Raw genomic sequence first — 24,875 nt, forward strand, 5'->3', positions numbered from 1 at the left:
CAGTGGATCTGTGGTGAGTTTTGTTTAAATTAATGTATTTGAAGAGCAATTTTGGAATATCTGTAAAGATTTTGATCCAGCCGAAACCGGTTTGGCTCAGTGGATGGAGCATCGGCCTGGGGACTAAAAGGTCCCAGGTTCGATTCTGGTCAAGGGCATATACCTTGGTTGTGGACACATCCCTAGTAGGGGGTGTGAAGAGGCAGCTGCTTGATGATTCTCACTCATTGATGTTTCTAACTCTCTATCCCTCTCTCTTCCTCTCTGTAAAAAATCAATAAAATAAAATAAATTAAAAAAATAAGATTTTGATCCTGCAGTTTGACTTCTACAAATTTATTGTGCAGATTATATTGTGTGTGTTTTTAATGCTGCATAACAGCATTAAAATTTGCATAACAAATTACCCCAAATGTAGCTGTTTAAGACAGCACACTTATTACTTCAGTATGTTGAGGAGGCCAGGCACAGTATGGCGGAATCCTCTGCTCAGGGTCTCAGTGAGCCAAAATCAAGGTGTTGCCAGGGCTGCAGTTTTCATCTGGAGCTTGGGGTCTTTTTCCAAGTTCACTAGTCCCCATTGCTGTGACTGTAGGATAAAGGTTCCCATTTTCCTACTAGCTTTTGGCCAGAGACTGCCCTCAGCTTCCAGTGACTGTTTACTGTTCCTAGCATGTGGCTCCACAATGCGACGTACTTTCTTCCAGGCTGCCTGAGTGCGTCTCTCTGCCTTCCTCTTCTGTGATTAGCCAGCTGAAGAAAACCCTCTGCTTTTCAAACACCCACCTGATTAGGCCAGGCCTGTGTAAGGAAATGTCATCATGGGAGTTCCAACATATCACCGGGTCCACCCACTCACAGGGGCACAGATTATACAAAGGTGTAGGTCATTGCAGGCCATTTTAGAAATATCTACCACACTGTCTACTCAAAGAGACAATAAGATATGGAGTTAGCCGAAACCGGTTTGGCTCAGTGGATAGAGTGTCAGCCTGCAGACTGAAAGGTCCCAGGTTCGATTTCGGTCAAGGGGATGTACCTTGGTTGTGGGCACATTCCCAGTGGTGGTGGTGGTGGGGGGGGGGTGTGTGTGTGTGTGCAGGAGGCAGCTGATCGATGTTTCTCTCTCATTGATGTTTATAACTCTCTATCCCTCTCCCTTCCTCTCTGTAAAAAATCAATAAAATATATTTTTAAAAAAGATATGGATTATATGGATGTTCATTGTAATAACAACAAAAAGAGATAATGTCAATAAGGACCTGCTTAAGTAAGTGATAATATATCTAAAAAATGGAATATGAGGCAGCTGTTGAAAGATCAGGGTGGCTCTAGATATGAAGAGATGTTCAGGTATATGGTTAAGTGACAGAAACCATTTGCAGAACATGTATAGTGTGATCTCCTTTGTCAATTAAATATATAATGTACAGAAGAAATTGGTTACAGTGATTACCTGTGGGGAGGTAAGATAGGAGGACTTAACACTGCTTAAATTATCTTTCATCACCAACATGCACTTCTATAATACATGTTTTTAATTGGTCAAGGCACATGCCTGGGTTGCGGGCTGGAACTCCCATGGCGGATGTACAGGAGGCAGCCAATTGGTGATTCTCTCTCATCATGGATGTTTCTTTCTCTCTCCCTCTCCCTTTCTCTCTGAAATCAATAAAAATATATTTTTTTAATATTTATCATCCTATCTAATAAAGAGGGAATATGCTAATTGACCCTCATGCTATCACAAAGATGGTGGCACCCACAGCCAATAAGGAGGGAATGTGCTAATTGGCTGTCCCACCCTCAAAGATGGCAGCGCCCACAGTCAATAAGGAAGGAATATGATAATTGACTGCCCTGCTCTCAAAGATGGCGGCGCTCAGTCCCCTCAGCCCCAACAGGGTGGCAAGCGCACAGCAAGGCAGGCCCAGCCACTCCGCGCACCTTCCTCCAGAGTTCCCTAGTCCCCTCACCCCTCCAACTGCCCAGGGCTGCCCAAGGCACAGGTAACCAAGGTCGGTCGAGGCTTGTGTTGCCAGCAGTGGCAGCAGCAGAGGTGTGATGAGGCATTGCCTTCCCCTGATCACCAGGTCACCTTCCGTCCCTGAGGGCTCATGGACTATGAGAGGGGGCAGACCGGGCTGAGAGACCCACCCCTCCAGTGCATGAATATAAAAGTCATAACCAGGCTTCTAGTTGTTCATAATAGCATTACTTATAGTACCCTGTTTCCCCGAAAATAAGACAGTGTCTTATATTAATTTTTTCTCCCAAAGTAGCGCTAGGTCTCATTTTCAGGGGATGTCATATCTTTCCATGTGCGAGGTCTTATTTTTGGAGGATGTCTTATTTTCAGGGAAACACGGGTAGCAAGAGAGTTGTGGTGTATTAAGTTGTGGTGTATTCATAAAGTGAAATACTGTGTACACATTTAAAAAAATAATTACAAAGCTCTTCATGCAAAAATATGACATGATCTCCAAAATATGTCAAGTACAAAAAGCAAGTGTAAAACTGTGTATATGCTGCTATTTATGTAAAAAACAAAAGGATAGCCGAAACCGGTTTGTCTCAGTGGACAGAGCGTCAGCCTGCGGACTGAAGGGTCCTGGGTTTGATTCTGGTCAAGGGCATGTACCTTGGTTGTGGGCATATCCCCAGTGGAGAGTGTGCAAAAAGCAGCTGATTGATGTTTTTCTCTCATCGATGTTTCTAACTCTCTATCTCTCTCCCTTCCTCTCTGTAAAAAATCAATAAAATATATATTTAAAAAAAAGGATAATGTAGGAGGAGAATAAATATATATATCTGCATATTTATACATAAACTATTTTTGTAAAGACACCAGGAAACTAGTTATACTGAAGAGAAGGGGTAAGAGGCACTGTGTATCCTTCTATAGCTTTTAAATATAGCCATGTAAATGTATTACCTTTTTAAAAATAGTAAAAACAAATAAAATTAAAACAAATATATAACCAATGGCTAATCCAGGTTGTAATTTTTTGCAAATAGTGATAACCTTCAAAATTATTTTTAAAGAACGTTATTGAAAATTTTGTTTTGTTACTGTATTACTGATACTAGTTAGAATTTGTATCAGTGTGATCTTATGAGTGATGTGCATTTTTCCTTCATTATAGAAATAACTAGAGTCCTTGTGCACGGATTCATGCACTGGTGGGTTCCCTCAGCCTGGCCCGTGAGGCAGTCCAACATCCTCCGAGAGGTCCAGGATTGCGAGGGGGTGCAGGCTAGGCCGAGGGACCCCACGGGTGCATGAATCTGTGCACCAGGCCTCTAGTATGCATATAAGATCCTCGGTTAATCTCTTCCTGCCCTCCCCTTTCCCTCTAAGTTTCATCAGTCTGTTCCATGTTTCCATGCCTGTGGTTTCTGCTCCTGTGTTGAGCGTCTGCCCCCTGGTGGTCAGTGCACATCATAGCTACTGGCCAGTCAGCTGGTCACTTAGGCTTTTATATATATAGATTGTTTTATGGGATGGATCTTAACATTTGTCATGAAAATGAAGTCCTTGGATAAGCTAATTTAACATTTGGGAATTATATATTTGACCCGTAAGAGTCTCCCATTAAATATTTAATTAAAAAATAATGTTAAGAGCATGAACAGGTTTGTGTTTCAGTTCTGCCACTTAGTAGCTTGCAACTTTGGGCAAATAAGCCAAGTTCTTCAGCTTTTTAATGAAGATAATACTTGTACCTACTTCTTAGGCTTTCTGTGAGGATTAAGTGAGGTAACTTTATTGGTTAACTTCCATAGTACCTACTGTGTGCCAAACATTATTCAAAGCATTTTACATATATAAATTCTTTTAATTTCATAGCAACCTTATAATATATGTAGGTATTATAATTATGCCCATTTTATGCTTGAGAAAATCAAGGCTAGAAAGTGTGCAGAGCCAAGGTTCAAGTTCAGGCACTCAGGTTCCAGACTCCACTCATTGACCATGATGCTGTGACCACTTAGCTCTCTGTGGCATATTCACATTGTGAAACTTCAACAAATTTCAATAATAAATGTAATATAATAGTCAGTGTTACCATACAGAGATTACATATCCTTCTAGAAAATACCTGCAAACTAAGTTAAAAAAAAAAAAAAAAAAAGATATCTTCAACTTAACCCATCAGAAAATAAAAATGTTGGTATTTATATACATGCTAGAGGCCTGGTGCATGAAATTTGTGTACAGGTAGGCCCCTAGGCCTGGTGGTGATCTGGGCCAATTGGGGCCTTCTGTCTGCTGGCCGTGGCCTGTTTTCACTCCACACCAACCCCTGATGGTCAGCGCACATCATAGCAATTGGTCTCCTAATTGAACTCCCGTGGAGACACTTTGCATATTAGCCTTTTATATATATATATAGATTAATATACTTCAAGAAAGTAAAAATGGTAACATTTTATAACCTATTCTGTTCATGTGTCAATATAACATCAACTTTTTTAAAAATATATTTTATTGATTTTTTAAAAATATATATATATTTTATTGATTTTTTTAAAAGTCAATAAAATATATATAGGAAGGTAGAGGGATAGAGAGTTAGATACATTGACGAGAGAGAATCATCGACCAGCTGCCTCCTGCACACCCCGCACTGGGAATGTGCCCGCAACCAAAGTACATGCCCTTGACTGGAATCGAACCTGGGACCTTTCAGAGGAAGGGAGAGAGATAGAGAGTTAGAAACATCAATGAGAGTCATGGATCAGCTGCCTCTTGCACGCCCCCTACTGAGAATGTGCCTGCAACCAAGGTACATGCCCCTGACCGGAATCGAACCCAGGACCCTTCAGTCCGCAGGCCTACACTCTATCCACTGAGCCAAACCGGTTTCGTCTAACATCAACTTCTTATTGCTTAATTTGATTTGATACCTCCTGTATTATCCTATATAATAAGAGAGGGATATGCTAATTATTCATTACACCATGAGGTGTAATGCTCGACCATGTAAGGATGGGATCACGGATCTGCAGGAGAGTAGGGCAGTGAACTACAAGCAGGTGGCGGAGAGCTGCAGGAGGGGGCAGGGCAGCAAGCAATAAGGGGTGGGTGGGAGGAGCTACAGGAGGCTGGCAGTGGGCGGAGAACCACAGGAGGTTGGCAGAGAGCTACTGGTGCATGGATTTGTGCATATGGCTACTAGTACTAGTATAAAATGGGTTAAGACACTTTTTCTTGCCTTCACTCTAGATATGGCATTTTTTTGGAAGTGGGTTAAGGAATTCTTTTGAATCGTTCTTAAGGTCAAAGTCATTTTATTGATGTAAAAATGGTGGTGTGGATCATGAATTAATAAGTAATTTAAATCCCTGCCTATATGTAAACTTGGGACTCTTACAAAGGAATTCCTTATTGTTGTTGGCAACAGAAAACTCTGGCTGCAGGGATTTTCAGGAGAAAAAGTCAATCACTCACCACAGATAAATGGGGTGTGTGTGTTTTTTGTTTGGTTGCTTTTTTTCCAACGGACTTTATGGCCTATTCTGGGTATACTTTTTGAAATACCAAAATTTATAGTTTACAAATATAAAGCAGGATATAAGAATGTAATTGTAAGGAGATACAAAGAAGCATAAGGCATGGCTCTTGTCAACTTGGATGCCATAATAGAATCAGCATATGTTGTGATATAGATGATCTTAACTGTTGTCATGGTAATACAGAATGCTATGAAAGTTTTTAAACTTATAGTCCTCACACCCTGATCACCCTGTATCAGCATTAAAAAAAAAATTCATATTCACGGATGGAAAGCCTTATAACCTCAAAGTGGCCCCCTGGTTACACATTCCTTTTAAGAATCTCTCTCCAGTTATTCCTCCACCCATATATAGCACTGGCCCAAATCTGGACCCATTACCCTTCATTTTTTCCCCCAAAGCCTTGCCAAAACTTGGCTCTGATTACTTAAATATGTCTTTTCTAAAAGCTTGGCGATTCCAAGAAGAAAATAAACAGAAATAATTACCAACTAGGTAATCTGAATCACTTGCTATAGCTTTATTTTCTTGGCCCTGTAGGCTCTGTCTCATTTTCACAGAATCTTGGAAGAATATAAGGAGTTCACAGTTCTGGAGGGCTGCTGTTTACGACTTCTGGCTTTCTCTATCAATGCGCATCTCCAATCACAGCTTGACCTTTTGAAATGCAAGGCCATGGAAGAAGAAAACATTCTCTTTTTAAACTAAAGGAATTTTTCAGCTATCACTTCACAAGCTATTCTTTCTCTATGACTGTGGAGACCTTACTGGAGATATTTCCTTAACATAACAACCACATCAAAATATAATTCAATAAGATGAACATTTTTACCTAAAATAGAATCAGGGCATAATTTGCTTAAAAGCCTTAAAAGTCATGAACAAAAAGATGGTTGACATTTTAGTGATGACTTTGGAAACTCCCGCTTCCATTTATATATGTTTAGCATCCCAGGGAGTCTCTTTAGAACTGCAAAATATTCATGTTTATAAAATTACCACAGACCTTACTTGCTCTCCATCTACTTAGAAGGAGACTGTCCAGGAAGGGCAGCACCAGGCCCCCCTTTTCACTGGCATTGTCCTCAGAGGAGCACATACACCAGAGATTTGCTGCCTCACCTCCCTTCCATTCATCCCCTCCAAGTCACAGTTTAGGTACAAGGAAACAGTATCCACATAGGGCACATTAGGGAGCCACTCTGGCTTAGAATCCCCATGCATCCCAAGCAACAATATCTCTTGTAAAACTTTCTTGGCATAGCTTCCAATGTCCTGCAAAGGACATGCCTTATGAGTCACTGCACTCAGAGAAGCCCTGAACTACAGCTCCCTGCCAGGTAATTGTGCAACTTTGACCGTAAGTGATGTTGCCTAGTCACACAGTTGATATTCACCTGATGTTCACCGGAGCTAGAAAGTTAATCCAAGGCCACCCTTGTCTTTAGAGGAGAAAGAGTTTGTTTGCTCTCTATCCACAACTTTTCAAACATATCTTTATAAAGATGATTATGTTTTTCAGTTTGCCTGAGATAAATGGCTTTGAAGTAACTTCACAAATCTCCTTCTGACCTATATCTTTTTTGATAGATGATAAATTTTAGCTTTTCTTCCTCTGACTGTTTTTCCTCTTTTGATAGGTCTAATCAAATATTCTGAACACGTGTACGATGCTTGTATGGATACATTTGACTGTCTCCCTCTTGCGGCCCTCTTAAATCAGCAGTTTCTGTGTGTACATGGTGGAATGTCACCTGAAATTACTAGTTTAGATGACATTACTAAAGTAAGTAATCTTTCATTATTTTCATGGGTCATATATATATTTTTTAATCTTGATTTTTTTATTGCAGTCAATTAATATGTTTTTATTGCTGAATATTTTAAAATACAAATAATCAGAAGTAACAAATGGAAATCACCTGTGATTTAATTATTGAGAGAGAATTCCAGTTGACATTTTGCTGTATATCTTCCAGAAATTTTCTCTAATTTTCAATTAAATCTGTGCTCTTACCACTAAAAACATAACATTTCTTAGTATATTCCTGAAACTTCAAATTTTGTAGCTGTGCATAAGGAAGGGAACCAGGTTTCTAATCCCTATCCTGCCATTTATCCTGTAAACTTGACCAAATTACTCAACCTCAGTCAGTTTCTTCTCTGAAATGAAGTCAGAATGGATGGTCTGAGACTTCCAGCTCTGAAATTCATGGATTGACATTTTAGATGAAGAGTTTAAGTGTTACACTTCCTGATTTGTGATTATTTCCAGAATTCTGTACCTTTATAATTGAAAAAAGATGACCAGTCTTTTCTCACTTATATTGTTCTACATTACCATCATCTCTCCTCTACCTTTTTATATTTCATCTCTCATATAAGTACTAAAATTAAAGACGTTTCTGTTTATAAAACTGGTTATCTTCCTCAGGACAAGAGACGTGTCTACATGCACTACCTTATTTTTTTTTTCTACTTTATTATCTTTTAAATAACCAGCATTTTATAATTCTGAATTGATTGTATTAATCAATTTCACTTAGTAAAAATTCTGTTCTTGGCACTCAGCTATTCTAGTTATTTCTTTTGGGGTTTTTTTGTTTGTTTTTATTCTTTTAACAACAGCAGCAATGAATAAAGGCATAAGTTAAATGATCTATATTGAAATGTCTCCATTGCATAGGATGAAAACCCTTTGCAAAATAAAACTAGAATGCTTTAAAATAAAGAAATCTCCATTGGAATGAGATAAACAATGAATAGAATCATTGTAAAACCCTTCCTGCTCTCATGGTAACATTGGCTAATCTAGGCAATTGACATGAACTTCTCACAGTCTTTCTAAATAATAGTATATCTCTATCGTGGTTTGATTTTACTTTCCAATTAAATAAGTGCATACTACTTGTAAGATTAGCATGTAAGTGGTTCTTTTGTACAGAATGGTTAGATAACATATATTTATTTAAAAAATAAAGAGTGGGCCCTAGCCGGTTGGGCTTAGAGGATAGACTGTCAGCCTGCAGACTGAAGGGTCCTGGGATTGATTCCACTCAAGGGCACATGCCTGGGTTGCAGGCTTGGTCCCTAGTAGGAGGCATGCAGGAAGCAGCCAGTCAATGATTCTCATCATTGATGTTTCTCTCTCTCTCTCTCCCTCTCCCTTCCTCTCTGAAATCAATAAAAATCTATCTAAAAAAACAATACAGGTTGGGCAAAAGTAGGTTTATAGGGGATAGGTAAGTACCTTACTCACCTCCTTCCACAACCACATTAACTTACAGCTAGTGTCTATCAATAGATGAATGGATAAAGAAGTGGTACGTATATACAATGAAATATTACTCTGGCGCAAAGAATGAAATCTTATGCCCACCAGCTGGTATGGCTTAGTGGTTGAGCATTGACCCATGAACCTAAGAGGTCACCAGTTTGATTCCTGGTTGGGGCACAAGCCTAGGTTGCAGGCTTAAACCCCAGTAGGAGGTGTGCAGGAGGCAGCCCATCGATGACATTTCTCTTTTATCGAAATTTCTCTCTATCCCTTTCTCTTTTTTCTCTCTTAAAAAAAAAAAATCAATAAAAACATTGAAAAAATGAATTAAAAAAATGAAATCTTGCCATCTGCAACAACATAAAGTACTTACAGAGTATTATGCTAAGTGAAATAAGTCACCCAGAGAAAGGGCAAATATCATTTCACTTATATGTGGAATCTGAAAAAACTCACATGAATAAACAAAACAGAAACAAACTCATAGATACAGAGAAATGTTGATGATCACTAAATGAAGGGAAAGATTTGGGACGTGGAAAAGGGGAAGGGATTAAGAGATACAAATTGGTTGTTGCAAAATAGTCATAGGGATATAAAGTACAGTATAAATCAATAATATTGTACAACTAAATATGGTGTCAGATAGATATTAGATTTATTGGAATGATTACTTTGTAAATTATATAAATGTCTAACTACTGTGTTACATACCTGAAACTAATATAATATTGTATGCCAGCTATAATTGAATAATAAATTATTTTAAAAATGAAGCAATGAACAAAATTAAAAAGTAGGTTTATAGTTGTAAATACATGAAATAATTTATTCTTGTATTATTATTTATTAATTATTGTATCATTTTTCATACAAACCTACTTTTGCCTGATCCTGTATATAAAAAATGATAGAAATTGTGTATCAAAAATTTTTAAATGTTCGTTTTCTTGCAGGAAAATTCTTTAGGGCCTTGTTGCCTTCTCTCCTAATACCGTATTTTCCGGCATATAAGACGACTTTTGAAATGAAAAAAAGCCTGCTCAGATTGGCCAGAGTCAGAGAGGCGGTCTATTAAAAAAAAGAACTGGTGTTGCCTCGGAAGTGGGGGGTAGTCTTATACAGCAAATATAGGTCTAAACCTATGTTTTAACTGTAAAATTAGGGGGGTCGTCTTATACGCTGGAAAATACCGTACATTCTTATGAATGAAAGGATTTTTGTGGGTTTGTTTTTTTTTTCTACCCATACCAATTTTCAAAAGCTCTTTTGCTTTCATGATTTTTCTTCTTTTGGCTTTTGCTTATCTTCCAGATAGACAGGTTTAAAGAACCTCCAGCCTTTGGGGCAGTGTGTGACCTGCTTTGGTCTGATCCCTTAGAGGAGTATGGCAACGAAAAGACTTTGGAGCACTATTCCCACAACACTGTCCGGGGCTGCTCTTATTTTTACAGGTAAGCTGATCCTCAGAGTTACCAAGTTGGGAAAGGAAATGGCAATATGCTTAATCAAATTATTTTAAGTATTTTATATATTGAATTTATGTAGCATAGAGACTTGTTCAATTTTTTTTTTATTAATAGAAGACAGAAGATTCTTATTTGTTTCTTTTTTTGTTTACAGTTAGTAGGTTTTATGCCCTGATAAGTTTAATATACCAAACCTGATTGAACAGTACTTTAATGTTGTTTTACTCTAAATGATCTAGATAATTTGTTGCCAAACATTAACTATAAACTTTTTTAAAAATGAAGACTCCTTGGCTCTTCCCCCAGACATTTTGATTCAGGAGTCCTCTTATTATTTTGAAAAGCTCTCCAGCTTTTGGAACTACTGGTATAGGCAAAGATATAAAAAGAACAGAACATTGTGAACTCAGGACATTCCTGGAAGTTGGCTGTTGTCTTAAATCTCATATGTAAGCTTTCATTGTGCTTTGCCACTCAAAAATAGGGAGATATAGTCCTTGCTGGTTTGGCTCAGTGGATAGAGTGTTGGCCTACTAACTGAAGAGTTGTGGGTTCGATTCCAAGGGCATGTACCTAGTTGCAGGCTCAATCATGGGTTGGGGTGCAACCAATCGATGTGTCACTCTCACATCGATGCTTCTCTCTTTCCTCCCCTCCATTCCACTCTCTCTATAAAAAAATCAATGGAAAAATATTCTCAGGTGAGGATTAACAAAAAATAAAGATAAACAAATGAAATAAAATAATAGGGAAATATAGGAAAATTTGAAGTCTAAATTAAATATATATATATATATATATATATATATATATATATATATATATACATACATATATATTGATTTCAGAGAGGAAAGGAGAGGAAGAGAAAGACAGAAACATCAATGATGTGAGAAAATCATTGATCAGCTGCCTCCTGCACTGACCCCACCAGGGATCAAGCCCACAACCCAGGCATGTGTCCTGACTGGGAATGAAAATGTGACCCCCTGATTCATAGGTCAGTGCTCAACTACTGAGCCACAACAGCTGGTCTGAAGTCTAAAATTTTTTATCCCAATATTTTATTGTGACAAATAATACATGTATATAGTCCCCTAAAAATCTGTTAATTGCCTAAGATGATACACTAATTAAATGGAATCTACATACAAAAAGTAAGAAGCCATGCCCTAGCTGGTTTGGCTCAGTGGATAGAGCGTCGGCCTGCAGTCTGAAGGGTCAATCCCAGGTTCCATTCTGGTCAAGGGGACATGCTCAGGTGGCATGCAGGAGGCAGCTGATCAGTGATTCCCTCTCATCATTGATGTTTCTATCTCTCTCTCCCTCTCCCTTCCTCTCTGAAATCAATAAAAATATATATTTAAAAGGAAGCCTCAATTTTACCATAGTTTTAACATTCTTAAAGCAACTTTTTTTTCATTCTTTCCTGCCAACTCTACCAGAGACTAATACGAAATCATTTAAATGTTACTTTTCTTTACATTGCTTAAAATACTTCTTTATTATTAGCACATAGAAATCACTACAGTTTCTATGGAGGTCAACTTGACAATATCTCTCAATTATAAATGCCCATGGCCTTTGATCCGAAAGTTCTACTTCTAAATCATAATCCTGTGGGTGTACTAGTATAATTGATCTTTATTATTCACAAATTCTAATTTGCAGATTTTTCTACTTGTTAAGATTTACTTGTAACCCCAAAATCAATACTCATAGCACTTTCACAGTCATTCACAGACATGGGTGCGTGCAGAGTGACGAAAAATCTGTCACCCCACATGTGCTCCCAGCTGAGGTTAGAATTATTAGGAGTTGCTCTGCCTTCTGTTTCAGTTCTCGTAATTGTAAGCAGGTATTCTGTTTGTGGACTATTTAACATTTCTCACGGTTTTGGTTGGTTAATTTGCTGTTTAAAAACAGCTCCAGCCGAAACCGGTTTGGCTCAATGGATAGAGCGTTGGCTTGGGGACTGAAGGGACCCGGGTTCGATTCCGGTCAAGGGCATGTACCTTGGTTGCGGGTATATCTCCAGAAGGGGGTGTGCAAGAGGCAACTGATCAATGACTCTCTCTCATCCATGTTTCTAACTCTCTATCTCTCTCTCTTCCTCTCTGTACAAAATCAATAAAGTATATATTAAAAAAAAAAAAAAAAAACAGCTCCAAGCACAGTGCCAAAGTGCTGTCTAGTGTTGCTAAGTGCCAGAAGTCTGTGATGTGCCTTACAGAGAAAAGACCTGTGTGGTCTAAACTTGGTTCAGGCATGAATTATGGTGTTGGCTGTAAGTTCCACGTTTATGAATCAACAATATATATTAAATAAAGCTTCTTTACTCAGAAACACACATAAAACAGAGTTATTGATCAGTTGATAAAAATGTTGGGAGCAAAGGTCACAGGACCCTGATTCTTTATTTTCCTTGGGAGCAGTATTGACCAATTTAGTTTTTGCAGACAGTGGAATGTACCAGACAATACAGTGAGGCTGTTTTTTGAAAATGAAAAAAGGCCCTGGCCGGTTTGCCTCAGTGGATGGAGTATTGGCCTGTGCACTGAGGGAGTCCCGGGTTTGATTTCGGTCAAGGACATATGTCTGGATTGTAGGTTCAATCCCCAGTGGGGTCATGCAGGAGGCAGCCGATCAGTGATCAGTAATTCTCTCTCATTGTTGATGTTTCTTTTCTTTTTTCTTTTTGTTTATCATTGATGTTTCTATCTCTCCCTCTCCCTTCCTCTCTGAAGTCAATAAAAATAAATTAAAAAATAAAGAAAATAACCCTTTGTAAACTGGTATGGAATAATCACTAAAGTAAAAAAAGATACATGCAGAGCTTTGCTTACCATCTGGTAATTTTTCTAGAAGTCGGGATGATGTGCATATTCATGTGTGTGGGGTAGTTGTTTGAAGTTGTATAGAGTGTCTGTGAAAGTGCACCCAGGGAAGCCAGGGACATGGGCTGCTTCTAGAGATAGAAAGCTAGAAACATCAATCAGCTGCCTCCTGCACACCCCCACTGGGGATGTGCCTGTAACCAATGTACATACATGCCTTTGACCGGAATCGAACCTGGGACCTTTCAGTCCATAGGCCGACGCTCTATCCACTGAGCCAAACCGGTTTTGGCTGCATTATATTATCTTAGTATTGATATTACCTATGAAGCTATAAGTAGGTTCTTTAACTTTTCTAACAGTTTGACAATTTGAAAATTGCATGTTTAGTTTTTAGCACCTACAAATACACACACACACACACACATACAAAACCATGCTACTTTTTAACATATCAAATAGCAAGAAAAGTTTTGGTATGATGTTGTTATGGGGTAAGACAAAAATTAACAGAGGGGAGCTGTTTCTGACTAGGGTTGTCTATTACTGTATCTTCATATTTGATCTAGAATGAGGTATATTAGTGAAATAGAAAAACATAATTGTGATTGCTAAGCTATTAATAAAAATTCAGTGATATGTAAGAGCTTAATTTCAAAATAAATTCAACTTGTATCATTCTAAATTATTCCCTTCCTATTAAAAATCAGTTGTTTTAATTCTGGATTTATGTTTTCTAATTTTCTTTTTCAGTTACCCTGCAGTTTGTGACTTTTTGCGGAATAATAATTTGTTATCAATAATCAGAGCCCATGAAGCCCAAGATGCTGGGTAGGTTATATTAAAACTGTGCCAAATATCACTGCAGAGTTTTTGCCTTTAATATCAGGACAGATGGGCTGTCATCTCTCTTCCAGGTATCGAATGTACAGGAAGAGCCAAACAACAGGCTTTCCATCACTCATTACAATTTTCTCTGCCCCCAATTACCTAGATGTCTATAACAATAAAGGTAAAGGAGTCCAGCGATATTTGAGTTTGAATTTGTGAGTAAATGTGAGCTCTATTTTAACATATATGTGTATGCATATTTTTAATATATATATAAATTTTAAATAAGGAAAAAGGTTTTAATTGAAATAAAGGCAAGAAACTTAGAATTTAGGCTCTTGCTTGGTTTCCATCTACTAAAACCAAGCAAAAGCCTAATTTCTGATTTCTTGGCCTTTATTTGAGGTGTTTGTGAGTATAAATAATGATCCTAACAGATGTGATTTGTACTACTGAATCAAAATATAAGAAGGATAAATTATTCCAGGTCCCGGTTAGAACTATCAGCATTAATTATTGGTTTCAGTGAATTTAATATATTTATAACATTATCTCATAAAATACCACCATTTGGTGTTTTGATGTTTGTGCATTTGCTCTGGTTGAAGAATGGTATAGGTAGAATGAATACTATACCAAAGTGAAAAAAATCTTAACTTTAGTCCAAGCCCTTCCAGAAACTAATATAATAGTGCCACTGTAGGTAAATCACATAATCTCTCTAAACTTCAATTTCCCATATAGAAAAAGAGGATTAGCTATCCAGACACCTTTCAGCACAGAAACTCTACTTCTAAGACTTTATCCTTTTAAAGTTTTTTTTATTTAAATTTATTTTTATAAATTAATAAATAAAAAAATAAATTTACTTTATTTTATTTATTTTTATGAGTCATAATTCCTAAGCTTTGTATCAGGGCTGTGGTTCACCTAAAAACTTCATGCCTCTGTAACTATTTTGTTGTTTAAAAAGTATGACTATAAAATAATAGAACTTTTAAATGAACATACCAGAATGTATGTATTCAAGTGAGTATTGTCCCTTGAAAGTAGTTGCCTCGGGAGGCTATACACTTATTCCAACAATGCTGCCAATGTTCAAACAGTTTTGGAACTCCTCTTTTGGCATTACCTTCAGCGTCTGCGACACATTCTTTTGATAATATCCACAATGATGGGAAATCTTCGTCCTTTGAGGGTGGATTTGATTTTTGGAACAGCCAAAAGTCATTCGGAGTGCAGACTGATGAGTAAGGTGAGTGTTCAAGCTAGTCGAAACCATTTGGGCTCAGAAACAAGGTATGATTATAAGGTAATGAGACTGCTTTTCTTTGTGTTGCTTATAAAATGGCTCTGGAGGCAATTCCAAAAGAGAAGTTCCAAAAACATTTTGAGTAATGGCAGCATCTTTGAATTAAAAATACCGTAAGGCAGCAAGGTGCATTGAAAGAGACACTAAGCTAGAAGTCAGAAGTTCATTTTAATATATTTTATTGATTTTGTACAGAGAGGAAGGGAGAGAGATAGAGAGTTAGAAACATCGATGAGAGAGAGTCATCGATCAGCTGCCTCTTGCACACCCCCTACTGGGGATATGCTCGCAACCAAGGTATATGCCCTTGACCGGAATCGAACCCGGGACCCTTCAGTCCCCAAGCCGACGCTCTATCCATTGAGCCAAACCGGTCCCGGCCAGAAGTTCATTTTAAATTCACAGTTAACAAGATAACTTCACTTTGCATTTAAGTTTACTTCACACTGAAAAGCCTTTCCCTGAGCCTCACTTTATCTTTAAAATACCTGTCATAATAGGGTTGTTGGAGATAGGTTGGAATAATAAAAATGAAATTAAAATCATCAATCAAACTGTAAATTGATATAATACTATAGCATTTTACTGTTATTGTGCCTGGTGTGATTACATCAAAGGACCACACTAATCTCATTGATATAAGGTCTGTGTGTTTGTAGTCAGTGGTTTCTTAAGTCTCATTACTTTATAGTCATACCTTGTATATGCAGTCGGGAGAGAACTTTAAAGAGGTCCACAATATATTTACCATTTACTCTGTTTAAAAATAAACTATGAAATGGCACATCTCATTGAAATTGGATTTGGATCAATCATCTTAGTATATTCTTCAATGACTTCTGTCCATTTTTAAAAAGCAATTTTTTAGACTTAAGTTCTTTCCCAGCCTTATGTTTTATTTTTACTTTTTATCATCCTTTTCTGGGTTTTAGCTGTCCTCCTGTGTTCTGCTTCTCCCTAATTCCATTTTTAATCCCCCACCCCCTAATAATTTCAACGTTTAACAGTTTGGTTTTGTTCTTGTCTCTTCCCTTATGAATGGTATGCACTACTTGTGTTGTTAAACTTCCTCAAGGATACTTAGTGGTTCCAGTCTTCATATTTGTGAAGACTTTACCTTCTTGCTCCTTTTTTTTTTTTTAACCTTACTATTAAGAACATTGATTACCCAGTGTATTTGTCATGGGCTAAGCTGAAACATTGCTACCTAACGCAGCAGTCACTACTAACTGCCAGCTCACTTTTTGCTCTATCCTAATCTTGTTTTGTTCTTGGTTATTACTTTAGTAAACTTTTAAAGTCACAGTTCATTTTACCTGAGTTTTCTGCCCACTTTGATATAATCGGTAATCTTATCTTAAAACAATCTTATTCCCCTTGGTTGTTTCTTAAGCATTTTGGGCGGGGGAAGGCAGAAAATGTGTCACCTGAAATAACCTGTGGTGACACTCAGTTACTCCCCGTACAAGTGCCTCTTTTCTTGAAAAAGGCAACTTCTCTTTCTTCTACAGTAGCATTTCTTGAATATTCTTTAGACTTATTGGTATCCACAGGTATTTCTTAGCTCCACTGGTTATATGAAAGACCCTCAAGTCATGGTTTTTAAAGATTTCTATTCCAATTTTTTGTGTCCACTGGAAAGATATCCTAAGTCAGTCTAATTTTAATCATCCACTGTTGAGACCTACCTCCCACTCCTTTTCCTGTGTAGATTGAGGCAATTGTTGAATAATTGTATATTCATCTAATCTAAATAAAATACATATACATGAAAATAATGGAACATGTACATTGTAGTCAGTGTTAGGTTTTTAAGAGCTAGAGATTCTATGTTCATGTATTTTTCTTTATAATCTATGGTGTACATTTTAGACATTCAATAACTTAAATTATATCCTATATAAAAAGAAGGTAATATGCAAATTGACGGTCATGCCCTTGCACAAGATGTCCATCCCCATGTGGTCATTAAATGGCCACATCCAAGATGGCCAGTAGGGGAGGGCAGTTGAGGGGGACCAGGCTGGCAGGGGAGGGCAGTTGGGGGCAATTGGGCCGGCAGGGGAGCATTGATCAGGCTGTCAGGGGAGTGGTTACGGGGTGATCAGGCTGGCAGGCAGAAGCGGTTACAGACCATCAGGCAGGCAGGCAGGTGAGCAGTTTGGAGCCAGCAATCCCGGATTGTTAGAGGGATGTCCAACTACCGGTTTAGGCCCATTTCTGTGGGCCTAAACCAGCAGTCGAACATCCCCCGAGGGGTCCCATATTGGAGAGGATGCAGGCTGGGCTGAAGGACACACACACACACACACACACACCCGCTCAGTGCATGAGTTTCTATAATAAGCAAAGAAACAGAAACCAGGAGATGACATATATCTATCATTTCTAGAGAGCTGTTATACCCTATTCTATTTATGATCACAGTAAGAATAATACAAACAACATTGCATTGCTGATGATAAAGATGAAGGAATTGGATATTAAAACTTTTCAAATATAAAAAAAATTAGTTTGATACCAAACTATATGTACAAATTTATGGGCTGGTTAATATTAAACACAGATATACTGACTGTATATTGGAAAGATGGGCATTTTTTATCCACTATATTGCATGTAGAGAATGTTGAATCTACTTTTGAACCTTGTAAATTAATCCAAGTTTATAATCTGTAGATAACTGCTATGTTTATAAACTCCCAGAGAATTTATAAATTTTTGGCTCTGGCAATCAAAACAGGCTGTGTCCATTTAGTGAGAACTGTTTGCCCTCAAAGGAAAGTTGCATTTGTAACTACTTTGCATATCTATATAAATATGCAAATAAAATGATAATATGCTAATGAGACCAGATAGACCAGACATCTTTCGGATGTCCTTTCGGACAAAGTCACAGTGGTGGGGGCAGAGGCATAGACAGTTAGGGGCTATCAGGCAGGCAGGCGAGAGCGGTTAAGGATGATCAGGCAGGTGAGTGGTTAGGAGCCAGTGGTCCTGGATTGCAAGAGAGATGTCCAGCAGTCAGACATCCCCCTAGAGGTCCTGGAATGGAGAGGAGGCAAGCCAGGCTGAGAGAGCTCCCCCTGCCCCGTGCATGAATTCTGTGCACTGGGCCTCTAGTTCTATATAATTAAAGATTAATATGCAAATTGACCCTAACAGTGGAACAACTGATCACTATGATATACACTGACCACCGATTGCTATATGCACACAGATGCTCAATGCAGTACCTGCCCCCTGGTGGTCAGTGCACTCCCATAGGGGGAGCTCTCCTCAGTCACAAGCTGGACTGACGGTTGCGAGCACAGTGGTGATGGCAGGAGCCTCTCGCGCCTCCTCCACAAAGCTAAGGATGTCTGACTGTGGCTTAGGGGAGCGGGCCTAAGCTGAAGCAGACATCCCCCAAGGGGTCCCGGACTGCCAGAGTGATGTCTGACTGCCAGTTCAGGCCCGATCCCCCGGGGTACGGGCCTAAGGTGGCATGTGGACATCCCCTGAGGGGTCCTGGACTATGAGAGGGCACAGGCCGGGCTTATGTATCTCCCCTCACCCCCAAGTGCATGAATTTTCATGTACTGGGTCTCTAGTAAAGGGATATTATGAAATTATGGCAAATTTTTCTCAGGTGGAACCTGAGATTTCTATAGGTAGTTACTGTGCAGTGACTCTGAAGTTTCAGAGCTTAGTTTCTTTTGTACTTTTAAAATATGAGCTCTTTATATAACTTTGTTCCTTGGGATTAGTCTTAAGAGAATGAACTGTAGAGCCCTAGCCAGTTTGACTCAGTGGTTATTGTTGGACTGTGGACTAAAGAGTCCCGTCAAGGGCACATACCACGCTCTTTCCCTGGCTTTGGTCAATCCCCCGCCTTGGACTTGATGTCTCTCTCTCTCTTTCTCTCTCTCTCTCTCTCTCTCTCTCCCCCCCCCTCTCCCTCCCTCCCTCCCTCTCCTTCCCTTCGTTCTTCCGTCCCTCCCTACCTCCCTCCCTCCCTCCCTCCCTCTTTTTCTAAAGATCAAAGGGAAAATATCCTTGGATATTGAAAAAAATAATAATAAAAACAAGCATAATCATAAAAAAAAGAATGAACTATATATAAAATGCTTTAAGATTTTCCTTCTGCCCTTAAATACTAAGTCCTGAATTTACAAATGGAAATTAAGTTATTGAATTCTGTGTAGTAAATATACAACTATACAATTCATACTAGTTGCCATGTCATGTTCCTCTGTGCCAGATTTTCTTGCTTTTTACCTTTTTAGCTGCTGTGTTAAAATATGAAAACAATGTCATGAATATCAGGCAGTTTAACTGTTCTCCACACCCCTACTGGCTTCCAAACTTTATGGATGTTTTCACGTGGTCTTTGCCTTTTGTTGGAGAGAAAGGTAAGAGAACTAAAGCATCTGGCCCATCAGTTATCTTAGCATACTTTTATATTTGCATGAGCCCCCTGATGATTCAGAAATGTTTTTTAAAGTTATCAAAATATTTTCTAATTTCCTTTGTTTTTTAATAAAGATTTTAAAATGACATGTGATTAGTTTTTAAATTACAATTCTAGTTGATTTATGCTTTTCTTATTATACAAATCCACTTAATGTAGCTGAGCTACTGTGATCAAGATATTAAAATAACATGTCATTATACCATTCCTTCAGTGATTTCTTCAGTGATAAAAGAGATTTAAATAGGAAATAATGCCCTTAGAACTTTATTTGTGTACCTATACAAAAAAGCTATGCAAATATAAAATAAGCCTGTTGGATATAGGTCTGGCCTGATGGCTTAACTTCTTTGTAAAATGGGAGGAAGTCTTTTTGTGTGCTTATCAGTGAAAGAAATGGCTCTGGATAGTGGTCTAATGAAATCATATAATGATGCAATAGAATCATCAAAGACTCCAGACTTTTACTGGAACAAGTAATCTCCCCAAATTGTATGTAAACCAGGAGTATAATGCTACTCTATAGCTACTCTTAATAGCCTAATGACAAGTCATTTTTATTTATGTTTAACAAGTATGTTTATTTAGATATTCACATCATTTTGGAAAAGTACTTTATTAATTACTTAGATTTGTGTTTTTTTAAATGAATTTATTGTTCTTAAAATCAGGGCTATTTTGCTTTATCTTATAGTCACAGAGATGCTGGTTAACATTCTCAACATATGCTCTGATGATGAGTTGAATTGCGAGGATGAAATTGAAGGTAATCTTGCCTTTTCCTCATTTGAACTAGAAATGAAATTTTGGTTTTGGTTTGAATTTGTTTTGAATAATTATTTTCTTATTAAAAAAGATTTGTATTCAATGTAAGAAATTGAAGAATATAGGAAGCAACAAATAAGGGAGGAAAAACATCACCTGTAATCTTATCATCTCATATCCACTGATACCATCTTACTGTGTTAGCTTTTATCTGTGCATATATTTTTGTCTACTTTTTCTTTACTTTTTAACAGAAATGAGAGCATGTGATAATATGACTTTTACTTTTTTTATAGATAATTTTTTAATGGTTACATAGTTGTCAGTGTCAATTATTCTTTGTTTTAGCCAATCCCCTGCTGTTGGATATTGGATATTTTTTAAGTCCATAATTTTGAACTCTTACAGATAGATCTTACAGAATATTGCACATTCTGTCAACAACCAACATTTGTTACGTGCTTGATATGTGTCAAATACTGTTTAGATCCTTGCTTTCAATAAGCTTATATTCTAGTGGAGGGAAGACAGACAATAAATATGTCAGATGTTGATCTGTGGTGTGAAAGGAAATAAAGCAACATTAGGATATGAACGATAACATTTTCTCAATTTCCACAGGATAAATTTCTAGAAATTTAATATCTGTGTCAATTAGTACTTAAAATTTTAAATCGGATACAGATAACCTCTAGAGGGGATGTACCAGTTTACATTTCCTGTGTGGCACATAGTTCACAGGGTTTTCCTCAATACTGTTCATTATACTTTTTATAGTCTGGTGTTTTTTTGTTTTTATTTTTGTTTATTTTATTTTATTTTTATTAAATTATTATCTGTGTTTTTTAAATTGTAATTTGTATTTTTATTTTGACTGATTAATATTTGTGTGTGTGTGTGTGTCTGTGTGTGTTTATTTACCATGTTTATCTCTCTTTTGTGAATTGTCAGTTCATACCTTTTCCTCATTTTTCTACTGGGTTATGTGAATCTTTGCTTATTTTTCTTCTTGGCCTCCGAGGGATCTTAATATAGTAACGTTTTGTTGAATGTGTAGCCAAGTATTTTTTTCCTAGTGTATTGTGGGAGGTTTTGTTTTGTTTGTTTGTTTGTTTATATTGATCTTAGAAATAGAGAAACATCAATGTGAAAGAGACATATCGATTGGTTGCCTCCAGTAGGCGCCCCAACAGAGGATCAAACCTGAAACTTACATATGTGCCTTGAGAAGGAATCAAACCCACAACCTTTTGGTATGGGGATGATGCTCCCACTGAGCCACACTGGCCAGGGCACAGGGAGATTTGATTTTAAAGGTAAGGTCCTAACTTACCTGAGAATGCAGAAGATTCAGGAAGGATGGTGGTACCTGAGCACAACCTCTGACTGTCTCATTCTCTCCAAGCTCTGTGCTAAGGTGATCCAATTATTAGGATAAGCTCTGTAGAGTGGAGAAAGCCTAGCTTACTTAGAGCATACAGAGGAGAGTAGTGCAGAGCAGATAGCGCGGAGTTTGTGAGTACTTTTAAGTATGGGATAGAAGACGACTATAAGGAAACCAGTTCTTGAGCAAAAAGTGCAGCCAAGTAAAAATTAAAACAAAGCAAAATGAATATAAAGAAAACAACACCTAGGCTGCACATCATAGTAAAAGTGCTCAGGTGAAAGAAAAAAATCTTTAGGCAGCCAGCAAAAAGATTACTTTCAAAAGAGAACAATTAAGCTGACAGTAGAAGCAGAAAACAATGTAATGACATATTCAAAGCACTGAAATAGACTAACTGGTAATTTAAGATTCTACATCAAGTAGAAATACCCTTCGAGAATGTGAAGGAGCCCTAACTGGTTTGGCTCAGTGGATAGAGCGTCAGTCTGTAGACTGGAGGATCCCAGGTTAGATTCTAGCCAAGCGTTGTGGGCTCGATCCCCAGTAGGGAGTGTGCAGGAGGCAGCTGATCAATGATTCTCTGTCATCGATGATTCTCTCTATCCTTCTCCCTTCCTCTCTAAAGTCAATTTAAAAAAAAAAAAAAAAAAAAAAGAATGAAGAGGAAATAAACACTTTCAGATATTCTTCCATTAAAACATTTACTATGGCCGAAACCGGTTTGGCTCAGTGAATAGAACGTCGGCCTGTAGACAGGAGTCCGGGTACGATTCCGGTCAAGGGCATGTACCTTGGTTGCCGTCACATTCCCAGTAGGGGGTGTACAGGAGGCAGCTGGTCAATGTTTCTCTCTCATCGATGTTTCTAGTTCTCCATCCCTCTCCTTCCTCTGTGTAATAAATCAATAAAAATATTTTTTTAAAAAAACATTTACTATGGCCGAAACCGGTTTAGCTCAGTGGATAGAGTGTCAGTTTGTGGACTGAAGGGTCCCAGGTTTGATTCTGGTCAAGGGCATGTACATTGGTTGCGGCACATCCCCAGTAGGGGATGTGCAGGAGGCAGCTGGTCGATGTTTCTCTCTCATCGATGTTTCTAGCTTTCTATCCCTCTCCCTTCCTCTCTGTAAAAAACTCAATAAAATATATATATTTTTAAAAGAATAAGTTTTTACCAATAAATTTTAAAACTTAGATGAAATGGATAAATTCCTAGAAAAGTAAACTTACCCAAATTAAAACAATATAGGAAATTATAATAATCACATGCCTACCAAGAAATAGTCTGTAATGATAAATTTTTCTATGAAGAAACTGCCGGGAGAATCTAAGATGGCTGCTCGGGTAGGCAACTAGCCGCAGCCGCACACAACAATTTTAATAAAATACAACTAAAATATAAAATGGACATTACCCAGAACTACAGGAAAGTCGACTGACTGGAAATCCTACAACAAGAAGCAAGGAGAAAACCAGAAGGAAGCGCGGAGGAGCTGTAAAAGCCTAAGGTACGGAGACACGCGGCGCGCGGAGAGGACGGAGCCGGAGAGGAGGGAGGCCGAGTGCCTGGCGGGCGTTCCCTAGCGGGAAGGAGATAAAACTCCGACTGTGCTGGGCCCCTGACTGCTCTGAACCCCAGTTCTGGGCCAGACCCCGGGGACTCAGGCTCAGCCATAGGGAGCTGGGCTGTAAAGCGGAACCCCGGGGTAGCAGAGAAAGGAGGTCCCGGAGGCGCGCACACTGCCCCCAGAGAAGGGACCGTCGGTTGTGCCGCGGGATTGCCCTGGCCGGAAGGAGACTGGGGCTCCAGACTGCTGTGAACGCCACCTCCAACTCCACTTCCAACTGAACTGAACCCCAATACCGGGCTCATTGTGGGAGAGCATAGACTGTTTGGCAGCAGGCGAAAATCGAGGGCACCTTTCTCTCAGAGGCGCCCGCAGCGAGCACTGAAGGACCCGCATAGGGTGGGGCTGACGGAAGCCAAAGCTGCAGGCTCCACCCTGAAACCCCGTCCCATCTGTAACTGCGAAATGCGACTACAAAATAGATCACAAACGAAAGAAATGGAGGACAAAAAGCGTCTGGATATAGAGTTCAAATCTACGCTTATAAGGTTTTTCAAGAATTTCCTAGAAAAGATGGATAAGGCCTATGAGGATATGAAAAGAGATCAACTAGAATTAATAAGGAGTCAACAAGAAATGATAAGGGATCAACAAGAAATAAAGAATACATTGTCTGAAATAAAAAATATTCTACAGAGTCCTAAAAACAGAAGGGAAGATCGCAAGAATCAAGTCAAAGATTTGGAACATAAAGAGCCAGAAGACACTCCTCCACAGAAGCTAGAAGGCAAGAGAATCCAGAAAATTGAAGATAATGTAAGAAACCTCTGGGACAACTTCAAGCGAACCAACATCAGAATTATGGGGGTTCCAGAAGATGAGAGAGAGCAAGATATCGAAAACATACTGAAAGAAATAGTGACAGAAAACTTCCCCCACCTGGTGAAAGAATTTGACTTACAAGTCCAGGAAGCGCACAGAACTCCAAACAAAAGGAATCCAAAGAGGACCACACCGAGACACATCATTATTAAAATTCCAAGAGCAAAAGATAAAGAGAGAATACTAAAAGAAGCAAGAGCAAAGAAGGTAGTAACTTATAAAGGAGCACCTATACGATTGTCAGCTGACTTCTCAACAGAAACCATGCAGGCCAGAAGGGAATGGCAAGAAATATTCAAGGTGATGAATAGCAAGAACCTACAGCCAAAAATAAGCTACCCAGCAAAGCTATCACTCAGAATCGAAGGCCAGATAAAGAGCTTCACTAATAAAAAAAAGCTAAAGGAGTTCATCACCACCAAACCAGAATTATATGAATTGCTGAAGGGGGTTCTTTCAGAAGAGAAAGTAAACAAAGATAAAAATTATGAACAACAAATACGTAATTATCAACAAGTGAATCTAAAAACCAAGGAAATTAAAAAAATCTGATGAACAATATTAACTGTTGAATA

At 38.3% G+C, this 24,875-nt stretch overlaps 1 protein-coding gene across 4 annotated transcripts in view; it reads left to right on the plus strand.

The window, feature by feature from the left end:
- PPP3CC (protein phosphatase 3 catalytic subunit gamma) overlaps positions 1 to 24,875 on the plus strand; it is a 75,991-nt gene that overhangs the window by 36,422 nt on the left and 14,694 nt on the right. For all 4 annotated transcript variants that reach the window (XM_084884453.1, XM_084884451.1, XM_084884454.1 and 1 more), the window contains exons 5-10: positions 7,161 to 7,306; positions 10,112 to 10,251; positions 13,857 to 13,934; positions 14,021 to 14,115; positions 19,515 to 19,640; positions 20,394 to 20,465. In XM_084884453.1, coding sequence (XP_084740579.1) covers positions 7,161 to 7,306; positions 10,112 to 10,251; positions 13,857 to 13,934; positions 14,021 to 14,115; positions 19,515 to 19,640; positions 20,394 to 20,465 — 657 coding nt within the window. The remainder of the gene's footprint in view (positions 1 to 7,160; positions 7,307 to 10,111; positions 10,252 to 13,856; positions 13,935 to 14,020; positions 14,116 to 19,514; positions 19,641 to 20,393; positions 20,466 to 24,875) is intronic.

The sequence above is a fragment of the Pipistrellus hanaki genome, assembly GCF_964339955.1.
Source record: "Pipistrellus hanaki genome assembly, chromosome: 5".
Lineage (NCBI taxonomy): Eukaryota > Metazoa > Chordata > Mammalia > Chiroptera > Vespertilionidae > Pipistrellus > Pipistrellus hanaki.